The sequence below is a fragment of the Dermacentor albipictus genome, chromosome 9 (assembly GCF_038994185.2).
Source record: "Dermacentor albipictus isolate Rhodes 1998 colony chromosome 9, USDA_Dalb.pri_finalv2, whole genome shotgun sequence".
NCBI classification, from domain to species: domain Eukaryota; kingdom Metazoa; phylum Arthropoda; class Arachnida; order Ixodida; family Ixodidae; genus Dermacentor; species Dermacentor albipictus.
Genome location: NC_091829.1, coordinates 56,742,885 through 56,757,451, shown reverse-complemented (window position 1 = coordinate 56,757,451; position 14,567 = coordinate 56,742,885). Strand labels below are relative to the sequence as shown.

The window sequence follows — 14,567 nt, the reverse complement described above, 5'->3', positions numbered from 1 at the left end:
TAACCTCACCGCTTCGTGCAATACCTCTGCATTTTCCTGCCCTTAGCACCCATTTCGTTACGACATTCAACTGCAAGTTAGCCAGCTTTGTACTACATAGCCTGGGCAACTCCATGTAAGGCACATTTGACTGGTCCAGAACACTCTGGAAGCACGCTTTGCATTCGGTTGGCCAAAATCTGGTGCTTGGAACACATTTTCCTAGTCCATTTGGAGTGCCGCACTCCAGCACACAGTGCTCACACCTTCTGTGCTGGGAGTGCGACTGGGATTCGGCAGAACTAAAGTCACCTGGCTTCTGCGGTTGCTCTGCGAGCAGCTGAATGTCTGGTGCGTGCATGCTATCCCTGCCTCCAATCTCGAGGGAGCGTCACACCTGCTGCAGGCTGAGCTGGAGCACAGCGGGAAACAGTTGAATGTGCCATTAATCTCAGCTAGGATGTGGTCCACCCATGTTTGCTTTCTAATTCATACGGCTGCCTGTCTGTATATTAATGCAGCCTCTATCATATTCCCTTCCAGTGCCCATTGCACTGTCCTTAGCTTTCTTACAAGCGTCTTTGTTATCCTCGAAGTTTCAGCCCGATAGGTTTGTTTATTCATTTCATATGTACGGTGCCATCCAGTGCTACATAGAGCACGCAAATGGCCAGCCTTGCTCTGCAGGGCAACTCCTGGTGCCGGTTTCTGGGTCTGAGACAGCGTTCCCAGGAGCATGTACAGCCTAATAAACATGCAGAAGTGCACGCATTGCTTTTAACCAGAAGTGATGTTCATAAGCGTTCACGGCCAGTGAGCACACATCATTTATCACGAAAGGAAAGGCATGCCTGTACAGTTCATTCTATGGCACTTGGGGTGCCGCGAGTGCCCTCAGGCCGAGTCCAGGTTTGGGTAGCTAAAGGTGCTTTTCAGCGTCGCCGCTCGTGAACAGCAGTTCTGCATGTCTATCAGGCTGTGCGTGCTCCTCGGCACACTATCTCTGACCCTGCAACTGCCACCAAGTGTCGCCCCGCAGAGCAAAGCCTCAACACAGCAGTGGACAGCATTGTTAACGTGGGCCAGGAACAGGCCCGAGCAGAAGGCGCTACATAAGAAAAATTACAGGTGATTCAAACAGAGATCAGCAGCAGCAAACAACATGTCAGGTCAGCAACATGACATCACCACTGAAGTGAATAAAAGTGGTGTTCTGGTGTAGCTGCATAGTAATGAGCTTCAGAAACATTGAGCGGTAAAGAATTCCATCCCTTCATAGACTGCAGAAAAAAACTGTGCTTATGAGTATTCATTCTTGCAATGATTGGAGCTAATGAGTGACTGCGGCTAGCATGAGTTTATCAATTCCCAAGAGGTTTGATATACGCAGGGGTTTTCGGATTAATTTTACGTAATAAAATGTTACGAAGAAATGTAAGACTTAACTCTGTGTCGAACTTCTAGCATCCGGATGTCATTTGTTAGCATTAAATGAGACAGTGAGTCTTCACCTCTCTGAAAATGAATGTGACCCATTTTCTACGAATGAATTAAAGTCTAATATCCTTAAAAATAAAATAACTATTAAATTCTGGGGTTTCACGTGCCAAAACCACAATACGATTATGAAGCATGTAGTGGGGGACTCTGGATTAATTTTGACCACATGAGGCTCTTACTGTGCACCTGGTGCATGGTACACAGGCGTTTTTTTTTTTTTTTCGTTTTGCTGCCATTGAAATGCGACTGCGGTGGCTAGAATTTAATCCCACACCCTCGACACTAATAGCGCAATGCCAAAGCCACTACGCCTCCACGGCGGGTGTCTAATATTTCTCTAGTAGGTGGGTCCGACACAATGGAAGCATATTCCAACTGGCTTCTTACACATGTGGTAAATGCAAGAAGCTTGACACATGCTGGTTAGTACCACATTCCTCCAGTAGTTAGCCTCTCGGAAATAATCATATCATAAAAAGAAACTAATTGAACAAAGGCCTTGAAAAAAGGTGAAGGTGCGTCAAATGTGCAGTCTTGTCCTAGAACAATTGAGAACTGTTATACGAACTCTGAAGTACAAAATAAGATAAAAAAAACAAACAAACGGAAAGTGGTGCTGAGGTTTAAGTAGATCAGTACCACACCTGCGTTATGTGCAGCAATAGAACAGATGTAAGAGCATACGGTACATGGTGCCAGGTTATTTCCTTAGGATAACAACTTTTATTCATTTACTGATACTCTCAATCACATTCGCGGATCATAATCAGAGGTAAAGGTATAAAAAGAAGTCACGTAACTGTGATGACGGTTTCAACAGTGTCGTAACTACTGCACAAAGGGAAGAAGTTATCCACCAACACATAGCCGTCGAACAGATAATTCCATGCATACAAAATTTCGGTAAGCTTAGACAGGCAGCTTTTTTGGAAGCCACTGGACATAAATAAAATAAAGATTAGAACACAGGACAGAACACTATGGGTATCCTGCCTTCTGCTCTTCATGTTTGTTTTATCACTGCTACAATGGCTTCCTCGAGTATCAATCAGCTTGCCTGAGAACAAGTTATGTTGATGTGTGACTTTCTTTGATGGTAGAATGAAAACTATGGCTCTTGGCAGAGCAAGATTCTGGTCAAAGATAAAATATTGCTCCACTATGTTTCTCTCTGAACACTTTCATAACCAAGCTCTTGCTAAAAAAAAAAGACTACGAATTAAAAAGAAACATTTTGTTACACCAAAATTTTGCACAATGCATGCATATTGAACAGCTATATTCACATTCACAGTTCGTTATTCATGTTTACCCAAAATAATGGGGTACAAGGCCTGCTCTCTAGAAAGCTGCGTTCCCTCAACACTCCAAAATGTCTTAAGGTAACTGTTGAAATGCAAGCAAACAAATGGAATACAAAGTATGTTCGTAGACTAATGGTCATACTTGCCTACACACATACTAAATCTAACATGACTTCAAGGACACAAGTTTGCACCTTACAAAATTGGTCTTGCTCACTAGTACAAGTACAGCGCGGTCTTGGGATTTATAGCATTACCAGGTACTGCAGGGCATTCCCTGGTGCCCTGTCATACTGTCACAGTACAACAGATATTTCTGCCTGTTCAACAGGAAACTGCGACTAGAATTGGTACTATACAGAAATATTTTATTACTTGTTGTGCTTTGTTGGATTCAAAGCTCATCACATGTTTGTCTTGCGACTGTTTTGTGAGTGTTTCATATGACAATGCGACAACTTTCTGCACTACGCACACGTAAAACAGCAAGAAAAGGAAATAGAAGAGTGGGGGGGGGGGGGGGGGTTAGCATATTACCTTCCATAGTGTAAGTTTTCCCAGTGCCAGTCTGGCCGTATGCAAAAATGGTGCCATTGAATCCCAGGAGCACAGAGTCAACTAAAGGCCTGAATGTCTCGTCGTAGAGATCCATCTGTTTCGAACTGCGAGATGAAAATTGGCTTTCAGTCCAAGCGTAAGGTGACAGCATCTTAGTCTGGTGCTGCCACGGAAGAGTGCACTGTTATATCAGCTGCTTCCTTCGCAAATCGCTGCCCCGATGAATGGGAAGAGGGAAACTCACTTGCAATCGTAGACCGCATCAAAAGTGTATTGCTTCACTGAATCGGCATCTCCAGCTTTTGGATTTCGTATAGTCACGATGCCGGTGTCCGGGTACAAGTCAACAATTCTGCAAGTACAGGCCCAAGTCAGCAAAACAAGCAGCCTACTATGTACATTGCCTTTGCCAGCAACGCGAGCTGGGTCATTAAAAGCTGAAACCGAGCTATAATGGCTGCATGCTTGTAGACGAACAGGTACATCAAAAAGGGAAAATCAGGCGAATGCATTGGCACTTCCTGTCTCCTTTGCTGCTTGCCGCTTCAAACAATAATCTCTGCAGTGTAACTTTTGAGACTTAGTCATGTCTTATCATCTGAGAAAATTGATGGCAGTAGAGCGGGCAAAACATTTTCTTGGCCGGCACAGAATGTGACGGCAGTTCCGCTGTGACACAACGCTCGGCAGCTTGTCTACACGAGGTGTTCCATCCGATGCACTGTTCTTATCATCTGGCCATGACCAAGTTGACGAATTGACACTCACAAGATTGCCTCGAAGTTCTCACAGCACACGACCATCATCGGTCTATTTATATCTGCTGCTGGATGAAGGCCTCTGTCGGCAACACTCAGCTCTGTCCTGCATCAACCGGTTTCAGCTTATAGCCGAAAATTTCCTTTTGTCTTACCAAACAGTCTAATTACCTGTTGCACTTGACTATGTTTCCGTTCACCTGGTAACCATTCTGTTATTCTAACAGACCATTCTTTATCTGTGCTATGCAGTCTGTGGCCTGCCCAGCTTGACTTCTTTTTACGCTCGGTTAGAAGATCCGCTACCCCCATAGCTCCTCTTTCCCAGACTGGCATATTCTGGTCTTGTAATATTATGATAATTTTTCACTCTATCATTCTTTGTGTGCTTCTGGGATTCGTGTGCAAGCTCACTGATAGAGTTGTCCACTGTAGCGATGATGAATTTCAGAGCTCCTTTGTTTCTGCTAACTGACCTCAACTAACTGTTCAATGTTTAGGTGTACATCCTATCCATAATCAACAGCAAATGAAAAGAGAGAACTTGCAAGGCTGCAAACAAATGCGTGACACATTTCTGCTAACTGACCTCAACTAACTGTTCAATCTTTAGGTGTACATCCTATCCAAAATCAACAGCAAATGAAAAGAGAGAACTTGCAAGGCTGCAAACAATTGCGTGACGCATTTCTGCTAACTGACCTCAAGTGACTGCTCAATGTTTAGGTGTACATGCTATCCAAAATCAACAGCAAATGAAACGAGAGAACTTGCAAGGCTGCAAACAAATGCGTGACACATTTTTTAATGTGACATGTGTGAGCTTTGCACAATGTGGTCTAGTTACACTGTGTGGAAATGCACCTTCCGAACACTTTGAATTCACACTCAGTACTGACAGAATAAAAAAAATATCCAAGAAAAACACATCACCTTTCGTGGCCATCAGCAATTTCCTTCTCACTAAGTGGCCGACACCTGACGACGACTTTGACGGATTCTGATTTCGCTGACCTGGCCTGCAAAGCAGACGTGTAAATCACATGGTATCACAAAAGTGCGCATAATCAAAGCGTGCACCGCGTATCACGAAAGCCAGCAAAGGAGTACCTCGGCTCTCAACAGCTTTGACAGAAGGCGAGAGTGCGTACACCACAGACAACCAACGCGATCAACAGCGACTAGAAACTTCTAGAAGATACTCGAAGAAGAGAGAGGAGTGAGAGGGCATGTGCCAAAACACCCTCTCAAACTCAACACACAGTGAACATAGTGAGGAGGTCAACAGCCTGAACGAGTGCCAACAGATGAGTCAAACCCCCCTCGAAGATGTGTCTGTGGCCATGGCCGAAAACGCGAGAAATGTCTTGAAGATTCCCAGGTTTTGTTCATGCAATGGGAGCATGACTCCGTTAGAAAGTTCAAGAAATGCTGGCAGCGGTGATAAAAGCGCAGTGATGGAATTCGAATAGAGGAGACCATGCCAGTGAAGAGATTTGACGCATAAACTGACCATTTGCAGAAGAAGAGGGGACTCCCTGACAAGCTGGCCGATGAGTTTCTCGAGTGTCTGCGTTTTGCTGACCTGCCGCTGCCATGTGTTGTCAGGGGGTGGAGAGCTTTTCAAGCTGCCTCTTTACAGCTTCTTTTTCTCACCCTCTTCCGTGTTCAGTGGGAAATAAAGCTTCATTCATTAATTAATTCATTCAAGTTCCTTCTTCGAGATTAGCCTCGAGCTACGCCACGGACGTCAACATGGGCGAATACAAGTAGACACTTGGTGGTACTGTTTATTCTATACCATACATATGTTGAACTCTTATTGCTTGTTGTTAATTATCAGTCTTACACAGACTATTCGTGATATAATGCTTTATAAGAGACTTTCTTTGCAGGTGGGAAGTGTGGTCCTCTGCTCCAAGAAGAGGGGTTGGTTTGGTGTGAGCAAATGACGTACAGCATACTTTTGTGAAATTGACATTCCGACCAATTCAAATAAATCGCAAGACTTTTCGCTGGCCTGTTACGTTTTCCATGCATTCTGAAGCCAGGTATTCCAAACGAGAATTTTCTTAATTCAACCTTTCTGGCTTCCCATTGAAGGGGAATGCAAACAGGAACAGCTGATAAAAGGTCAAGAATAGTCTTTCAAACCAGGCAGTTTGAAAGGCTATCGCCACAGTTACCACAATATTTTTTTTATTCATGTTACCTGCACAAAATTAAATGGGATACATGGAGAAGACACTACAAGTACTTGGGCTGTGTCTGCCCAAATGCTGGAGTATTCTAGAGGGTTAACAGTACGCGTGTGCTGTAATAACGCTTTGTTTTATGGTTCTTGCATTTTGTAGCCCTTTGTGTAAGTAAATTTCAGCAGTAGCTTACCATTTATTGTATCTCTGTCTTCTCTTCGCGTCCAATTTAATCTTGCACTGGTAACATGAATCAAGAATCCAGCAACAAACTATGCCTGTCTAACAGCACCACTTAGCAACACGATAATATTGCTTTCGTTGCTTTACAGCGCACCATTCAAACATTCTAGGAAAGAGTGCTGGTAAATTGTACTAATCCAAGCCAGCGATTTAGCCATGCTACCTTCTCAAGCCTTGCATTATTGTCAACACAGGGTAATTCGAAGTTCCCACACTAGGTACAACAATATGTAGTCCCAGGAAGTTTGCACCAGTACAAAGTCATCTGTATCAACGTACAGACATGCAAGAGCCACCACTCACCATGTCTACAGTTTTGCCCATCTCTTCAATCCGCTGAAAGTCCCTGCTGTTTATGTGGAGGGCTCCTCAGAAAAAATGAAAAATGCCGCTGGGCTTAAAGAAGGGGTACTTATCTGCAAAAGAGAAAAGTAAAACACACAGAAAGAAGAGGTGAGTTTTATCACACACCTACCTTATTGCCCACTTCAATTACATAACAGTTTCAAAGTTTGTGTGAGCACTTCTAATTTGTGTACTTTTCATCGTTTCCCATGCCTATAACGAGTGAAACTTCCCTTAAATTGCTGCTGCATAACTAAAAGACCACAAGCTGTTTCAAACTATGCCCAAGGTCCAGCATATATATATAGAGACATGAAAATGTAGCCATTCTGCATTTTCCATTCCTCATTCACATATCCTCTCCATTCGGTGGGACTTGGCTTTGCAATGCACAACTTTGGCATTAATGGTTAAGGTCACCAGACGTCCTGATTTAGGTGGGACACGTCTCACTTTTATCTCGGTGCTCCCGCTGTCCAACGGTTTATGTGTGGGACAGTGTTTCATCCTGCTTTAGCCTCTCCATGCCACAAGTTATACCAAAACGCCTACGCTGCGGTGCCGGTGTCTCAGGTGTCGTGGCACCACTTTCAAAGAGACTCAAGATGCAGGTGGCACAGCCTGAAGTGACGCAGCAGCATCTACGGTGAGATCTTGGTTTGGAAAGCAAACTGCTTGCTTGTCCTCGCGAACGGCTCCTTTTCCAAATTATTACAAGAATGAGCGCACGACCGCTTACGGCTTTTAAATTTCTCCATCCAGCTACTATGGACTTTATTTAAAGGTAGAATAAGACATCCACCCAATTGTAGCAATTGCTACAAAGGAAACCCATACAGGTTCCTCGAAAGAAAAGCCTCGCAGTTGAACAAAAATTCATTCTGGTCCAGGACAAATTGGACTCCTCAATGCGTTGCCTAACCAGCCGCAGTGAAGCCAAAGTGCTCTCACCACGCCGTCTTCATCCCATTTCGCTCGTCACGCATTTGTTGTTGGAAGCACATAGAATAATGACAAAGTGCAAGTGGACATGAGCTGTGAAGTTTAGAAAAGAGCTTCTGTTCACATCAACGAAACTTGCAATAAATGTTGAACATCATTTCTCTCCTTGGCACACCCTTCCTTTGGCACACCCTTCGCTTTGGCATCCATGGAATCTGGTACCGTATTATTAACGGCGACACTTTAAATTGAAATGACTAAATGAATGAAGTCCTGCTTGACTCAGGTGCGATACAACTACCAAATAAAGCAATACCACACGATTAGGGAACATACTTATGGTGCACTGGGAGCACTTTCCATGAAGTTAGTCGCAATGACGAGCTTTTTTTCTGTATTTGGCATATGTTCACCGTTACAAAACAAACCTAGCTGCCAGTTGAAATAATGTTTGGCCTGCACAAAAGTGCGCCACAATGTTAATTATTATACTGACGCTTTATTTAATTCAATTATTAATTAAAACCTTGTTTATGTACTGTGCAAGAAAGCTCTGGAAGTGTTTACTACACAACTCGTTTATGAAAATTATGCACTTCACATAGGCAAGAGAAAGAAGGTCGCCGTTTTCGTATGGATGAATTATTTCGCTTTGGTAAAGTACCTGAACCAAATAACCGCTAATTAGAATTAAGATGTAGAATTATATCGGGTCCATGCAGTTCTATGCATACATCTAAAGGAAAGTTACTGCGCAATTGAACACTTCCAGAATAGCTCTCTGCAGCCACACTTACATTTGAATCGTTGCAGGTTGCAATGGTAGGTATCTTATTAAGCACAACAGTGTCACTCGATCAACAAACTCTGTGCTGTATTTAGGTATGCACAAGTACTGCCAGATGTATAATGTCTGTTTATGCGCACGTAGCCACGTTTCCACATGGCTATTAATGGAAAAACATGGTGCGTCCCATGCCAGCACGCCATCACTCAGTATTCGTCATCGTCACTGAAGCCCAGCGTCATTAGTTCAGTATAGTGCATACGTATTGGTGCAGATGATATCCTCATATCATCGAATGAGTGCACTTCGCATGCGCCCTTATCGGCAATTTGTTAAGTACGTAGCCCCGCTTTCAGTTTTGACGGGAGGTGTACGAAGAACCAACAATCGACACCTACGACCTCGCGCAAGTGCCATACAAAGTTAAAGAAAGAAAGAAACGAAGATGTTGATATAGAATATAACGAGCGATCTCTCGTACGTGAGATAATCGTCCAGTTTAGGAGTTATCCCAACGAGATCACAGGCGCATGGTGGTGGTGCATCTTCTCTAGCCAAAAGCGAACTGAGAAAACGCTTAGATCATGGCTTCTTCATCTCGAGCACTGAACACTTTCACGAGCGCGCGATAGCGCAATGCTTGATCAAAAGTGCACGTACATGCCAACCTTTACGTCGGTGTGGTCATAGTGGGCACCCCAATTCGGGCGAGTATCACGGTCCGTCACCAGCCATGACGGCGGAGCTTCTGGTTGCCTTCGCCGCTGGTTTCTCTTCATTTCTTTGTACTTTTTGGATGCCAGAGAGCGACGTCGAGCCCCTCCCCTTCGTCTCTGCGTGAGCGTTGGAAGATTGTGGTCTTCGTCTCCGTGGTAACGAGGATCTGGCTTTGGCTTACGAAGAGCTTCGTTCATTGTGTATGCGGTCGCATGTAGCCAAGTCCATCCACGTGTGGTCTTTCAATTTTATGCGCGGGAACGTACGCGTAGCCAGGCGCGCCGACATGGAGGAAGGAAAAAGATAGGAGGGAACCATGGGAGGGAGCTTCTCGAATCACCCGATTCTTAGCCAATCCCCCGTAATGGGTGTCAGCCACCCTCGGAGGAAAGCAGAGCATGGCATACCACAGCGTGACTGAAGCCAAACCCGCTGGTGGCACAACACGTGGTCGCACGTCAAAGTGCGCAGTTGCTTTTAGTGTTCCCACTCTGCAGGCAGAGCCACGGCGGAGCAGCTGAACAAGCGCGCACCAAATAAAAATTGCTGGTATAGCTACTGAGAACCACACGTCTCAGCTAATCTAGATTCTTGCTCCGTGATCTCGACGCAAGTGGTCACGTGTGGGGCCATGCAGCTGTGGACTGGCTTCATGGAGCGTTCGCTTGCCAGGGCTGGCTGCGTGGCGTAATGCTCCACAATCGTCATCAGTCTTGGCCGAATTTCCTTTCTTTAACGCTGCGAGCCCGGTACTTCCCAGTAACGAACGGCATGCGCGTTATCAGCATGACATAGCATTCCCAGTGGCGTAGCTAGGTCACGTGGCACCCGGGGCCCTTAGGTCTTCTGTAACCCCCCCGCTGGGTGTAGCCGGCGGAAAGAGGGGTGTCTTCAGACGTATATGACAGCCCCTCTCCCTCACTGGCCCCTTGCACCCGGGGCCCACGCACCCCCCCCCCCCCCCCCCCCTGTTGCTACGTACGCCACTGAGCATTCCCGACAGGAAAGTAATGAGCGCAGCGTTTTCAAGAAAGGAAACGCAAGCAAGACAGATGACGATGATCGTTCGATCCGTGGCAAATATACACGTACTCCAAAGGGTGCAACCGTTTTTAGAGTGCATGCGCGCCGACGTGAGGCAGTCCAATTGAGTATAGCGTACACTGTAGCCCAAGGGCCCGTGCACGCGTTAAACAGAGAGCAAATTTCTGTGGCTATGAAGGGAAAGCTACGGCAGCGTGGCTGTTGCGCGTATGTTACTGCGCCAAGTAGTCCGGCAGCGTATTTTGCGGCTTGGAACAAAGGCTGAATCGAATCAGCTTCCACATGCGATGGTTTCGCGTTTGTGCAAACGCGGAAGGGAAAAGCGCAAAATAAGTAAACCTTCACACTCGAGGTTGTGTTCTGTCTTATTTAGCTGTTGGTGTTTATGTTTTCTCTTCCTCTGTATAAACTAGCGTGGGTTAAAACGCAGGACTCTTTTCAGAAGCGCTCTCACTTGTGCGCGCTTTGCCTCCTAGCTTTCCCCCAGCAAATTGTCCGTGTTGGTTCAACGGAACTGGTTCAATATATAACCGAAACCGCGCCGCGTTCGGATCCGTAAGCGTGCAAGCGCAGACACTCTCTCTCGAAGGAACAATTGGCGTGCGCACCATATCATGTCGCAGGCGTCAGACGACGGTAGGTCCGCATCGCAGGACGATTTCAAGGCCGAGAATGCCGAGGAGGTGCACCGTGTGCGCCGCGACTACGGCGCTGTCATAGACGAACAGCTTAACGTGCCGGAGAACGTTCGGCCCAACGAGGTTCTGCAGCAAGCGGAAGAGCTCTTCGAAAACGTCGCGCGCACACAGGAGGCCGTGCTGGACTCTACGCTTGTCAGCTTGGCGGCATGCAGGGGACGTCAACTGGCCACCGCGCTGCCAGTGAACCTGCGCAAGTTCGACCACGAGGAGTTCGCAGCGCGGGTCCGCGACTTCGTGCCGGACGCGTCGCAGACCGGTCCGCTGACGGAGACGGCGTGGGCGGAGCTTGGGAAGCTCGCGGAAGGAACCGCGAAGACGAGCCATCCCGTCTGGTACCTGTACGGCTCCCCGGGTGACGTGCCGGTCGAGGCGAAAAAGGCGCCCGTCAGGCGCACGACGCAGGACGCCCCGGACAGAGCGCCGACCGTACCTAATAAGGTAACGCGCGCAATGCCATCCCGAGACGTGAACGGGGAGCGTCAAGCTTTCTTTTATCTTAGCAATGCAAAGTATTAAGTTCGTGGACTATCTATGACTTGGTGCAGCTCACTAACACCCGGTGACGAAGCAGGGTGTAACGCGCACAAGCTCCGACACACTTCACCCTTGCATCCATTTTACGCTGTGCTCTCCAAGCCAAAGTTTCTGTATCCTATTGCACCAGGTTCCACAAAGCTTATTGTTACAATCCGTGACTTTTTTTGACAGCTAACTTCAGGTTCGGTGCTGGCAGGCCCTGTGAACGGAAAGGGCATGGTAGAAAAGAGGAAGGTATTGACATCCACATTTCAGATTAGAGTGCTGTGCTGCAATGAACGAGTAACAATGCAGCAGGCTAGGGTCAAAGTACCGGCCTCATGTACGTGCCTTCTCCTGGTTTTCATAAGCATTGTCCCTGAAACCGGTGCCAGCATCACACAGATAGCAATTCCTTTGCCTTGCGGCACACTGATTTAGCCTAGTAGGCAAAAGTGCAGTCCACTGCCTCAACCAATTATTAGGGAGACACAAATAACATCATCACTGAAAAACTACGACAGATATTAACAAAAATATGATGCAGTGCTTTGTTTAAAATCTGCATAACTGCTCTTAGGGGCCAGAACACAATGTTGTACCATTTTATTTGACGTACTACACTGGCTCACATCAAAGGTTGTTCGAGGCTAATGAAGAAGCAGGCTGGTGAGGAGAGGGTGCTAGGCTGAGGATAAGATTTTATGCAACAGAGGCATAATTCATGGAGCCAGTGGCAGTTGCAAATCTGTTGGTAGAAGAGTTAAATATACCTCAAAAAAGGAAATCTCTCTCTCTCTCTCTCTCTCTCTCTATATATATATATATATATATATATATATATATATATATATATATATATATATATATATGCGTGTGTGTGTGTGTGTGTGTGTGTGTGTGTGTGTGTGTATATATTTAGCTCTTCTACCACCAGATACATGCAGATTATATATATATATATATATATATATATATATATATATATATATATATATATATATATATATATATATATATATATATATATATATATATATATATAGGGTGCAAGGGGGTGTACTACATTCGACACTGGCAGCTGCCTCAAGACGTACAAGCCATTTTCGGTAGTCTCACTCCATTTGCAGGACACGGAAAAAGGGTCTGTGAGTACCTACGCTCTGAGTGGCTGACAGAATCATGGCTTTACTCGGAGTCCTTCTACATTCAAGATGATTGTCAACGCTTGTCTCAACCATTTCTTTCTGTCCTTTGTCCCTTGTGCTGTGCACAACTCCATAAAAGGGCCAGCAGTCACGCTGGCAGCCACAGGCAATGCAGCCCATATACTATTGACAATGACTGTACTTCTTTTGTGTGCTTGTGAAAGTGTTCAAATAGCCAACACTTCCTCTTATGTGATTTCAGGTGTCCTCTGTGGAGCAGATCATTCAAGAGACAACCACAGAACGTGTCAGCGTAATCCACCGTCTTCTGGGGGACTTCTACAAGCAAACTGGATGCCCATTGCCGTATTTTGAATTTGTGCTCCACCCGCAGTCATTTGCCAAGACATGTGAGAATATATTCCATCTGTCGTTCCTAGTCAATGAGGGCCACGCCCGCATTAAGTACGATGCGGACAACATGGTGGTGGTGGAGCCCGTGTTTGCGAACACGAGTACCGAGCGTGAAGACAGAAGTGGAACATTCATGATGACAATGGACATGACGAAATGGCAAAAAGCTGTCAAAGCTTTAAATATCACCGAGCCTGTGATTCCAGATTAGTGGTGACTGTATAAGTCCAGGCATGGTGCTTTCTAATTGAGTCCAGAGGACACCGGTGACAGCTAGCCTACAAGAAAAGGCGGCAACAAAACCGAAACACAGCCCTAAATGAACTTTTGTGGTTTTGTGAACGAGGAGTTCACAGTTTATTCAGTCTCTTTCATCCTATCCTGTTCATCTCTCATTACAAGTTACTTGTTTTCTGCCAGTAAAAGTGCTGTTTTGAAAAATATGTTTTAAGGTCCTCTGATTTCTTTTAATGCCAACACTTACCTCCAATGAGAAAGGGTCAAAAATGCAAATTTAGGGAAGAAAGAACAAAGAACTCACATTTAATGATGCAGCACTACGAATGCAGTCTCTTTTCGCACTAGTTTGTGCAAAGCTTTAGTCACAGGTATATCTTAAACAACATGGGTGGCAAGGAGGTTGACTGTGTCAGTGTGTGTGTTGCTGAACAATGCTAGTGCAGTGGCCGCAGCAACAGTGGGGAGGAGTAGACGGTGACCAAGTACATGACATGATCATTGTGGTGCCTCGTATGGTTCACAGCAACGATACATAGTGACCTTGTCAGGCAGCATTGAGGGGAGTGCCAAAGACAATGCCACTAAATTTTTGCAGTGAACTCTAGTGGTAAGAGGAGTATTTAGTCTCCTCAGCCCCGATTCTATTGTAGAACTTTCTTATTATCATCTCCCCGCCTTGAGATCTCGATTGCTAAGGGGGCTTGTCATGGTACAAACACAAACCTGCCAACTCCCAAATTTTTCATCATGTTTACGAATTGGACTTGTTCTACGGATATAAATATTTCGCCATGTCAAGCATTTCCTGCTTTTTGCGTCTTGTGCCTTCCATCGACCTGTATTATTTGAAAAAGTGTTATTAAATTTTACATAGTTATGTCAATGTTGAGCAAGTATTACAAAAATTAAGTTGTGGTTGTGAAAAAGTATGAAAGGTGTTTAAAGATAGAGCAACGCAGGGTTGCAAGAAAATGCTTAAGGAGGAAAAATTGTGCTGATGACTGGTGCCATCCTCTAGAGGCAGTACAAGACGTCATACTCTATACTTGCATGAATGACATCTACCGTATGTCAGCGGGTACAATTGCTGATGTTCAGAGAAGATAATGAACCAGGTCAAATCAGCAACAGCAAAGTCTCTAAAAAATGTCATTGTTATCTAAAAACCATGTTTCT

At 45.4% G+C, this 14,567-nt stretch overlaps 2 protein-coding genes across 3 annotated transcripts in view; one reads left to right on the top strand and one right to left on the bottom strand.

Annotated features, from left to right (window-relative positions):
• The window catches only part of Klp68D (kinesin-like protein 68D), a 34,831-nt gene extending 25,115 nt beyond the window's left edge, over nucleotides 1–9,716 (bottom strand). The window contains exons 1-5 of one of the 2 annotated variants that reach the window (XM_065425029.2): nucleotides 9,272–9,716; nucleotides 6,841–6,953; nucleotides 5,033–5,118; nucleotides 3,586–3,693; nucleotides 3,321–3,445 (exon numbers count right to left, since the gene is read on the bottom strand). In XM_065425029.2, coding sequence (XP_065281101.2) covers nucleotides 3,321–3,445; nucleotides 3,586–3,693; nucleotides 5,033–5,118; nucleotides 6,841–6,861 — 340 coding nt within the window. In that variant the 5' untranslated portion in view covers nucleotides 6,862–6,953; nucleotides 9,272–9,716. The remainder of the gene's footprint in view (nucleotides 1–3,320; nucleotides 3,446–3,585; nucleotides 3,694–5,032; nucleotides 5,119–6,840; nucleotides 6,954–9,271) is intronic. The other variant, XM_065425032.2, reaches the window with a different exon arrangement.
• Nucleotides 9,717–10,819: 1,103 nt separating this feature from the next.
• On the top strand, nucleotides 10,820–13,594 carry LOC139049677 (non-structural maintenance of chromosomes element 4 homolog A-like). The gene is made up of 2 exons (XM_070525373.1): nucleotides 10,820–11,511; nucleotides 13,000–13,594. The coding sequence occupies exons 1-2, from the start codon at nucleotides 10,987–10,989 to the stop codon at nucleotides 13,360–13,362; spliced, it is 888 nt and encodes a 295-aa protein (XP_070381474.1). The 5' UTR covers nucleotides 10,820–10,986; the 3' UTR covers nucleotides 13,363–13,594.
• Nucleotides 13,595–14,567: the final 973 nt, after the last annotated feature.

Bases quoted from the DNA above. Each gene is read 5' to 3' on its own strand.
- LOC139049677 (XM_070525373.1), top strand. From the start codon at position 10,987: ATGTCGCAGGCGTCAGACGACGGTAGGTCCGCATCGCAGGACGATTTC. The intron at 11,512-12,999 runs GTAACGCGCGCA...ATGTGATTTCAG, and splicing joins CGCCGACCGTACCTAATAAG to GTGTCCTCTGTGGAGCAGAT.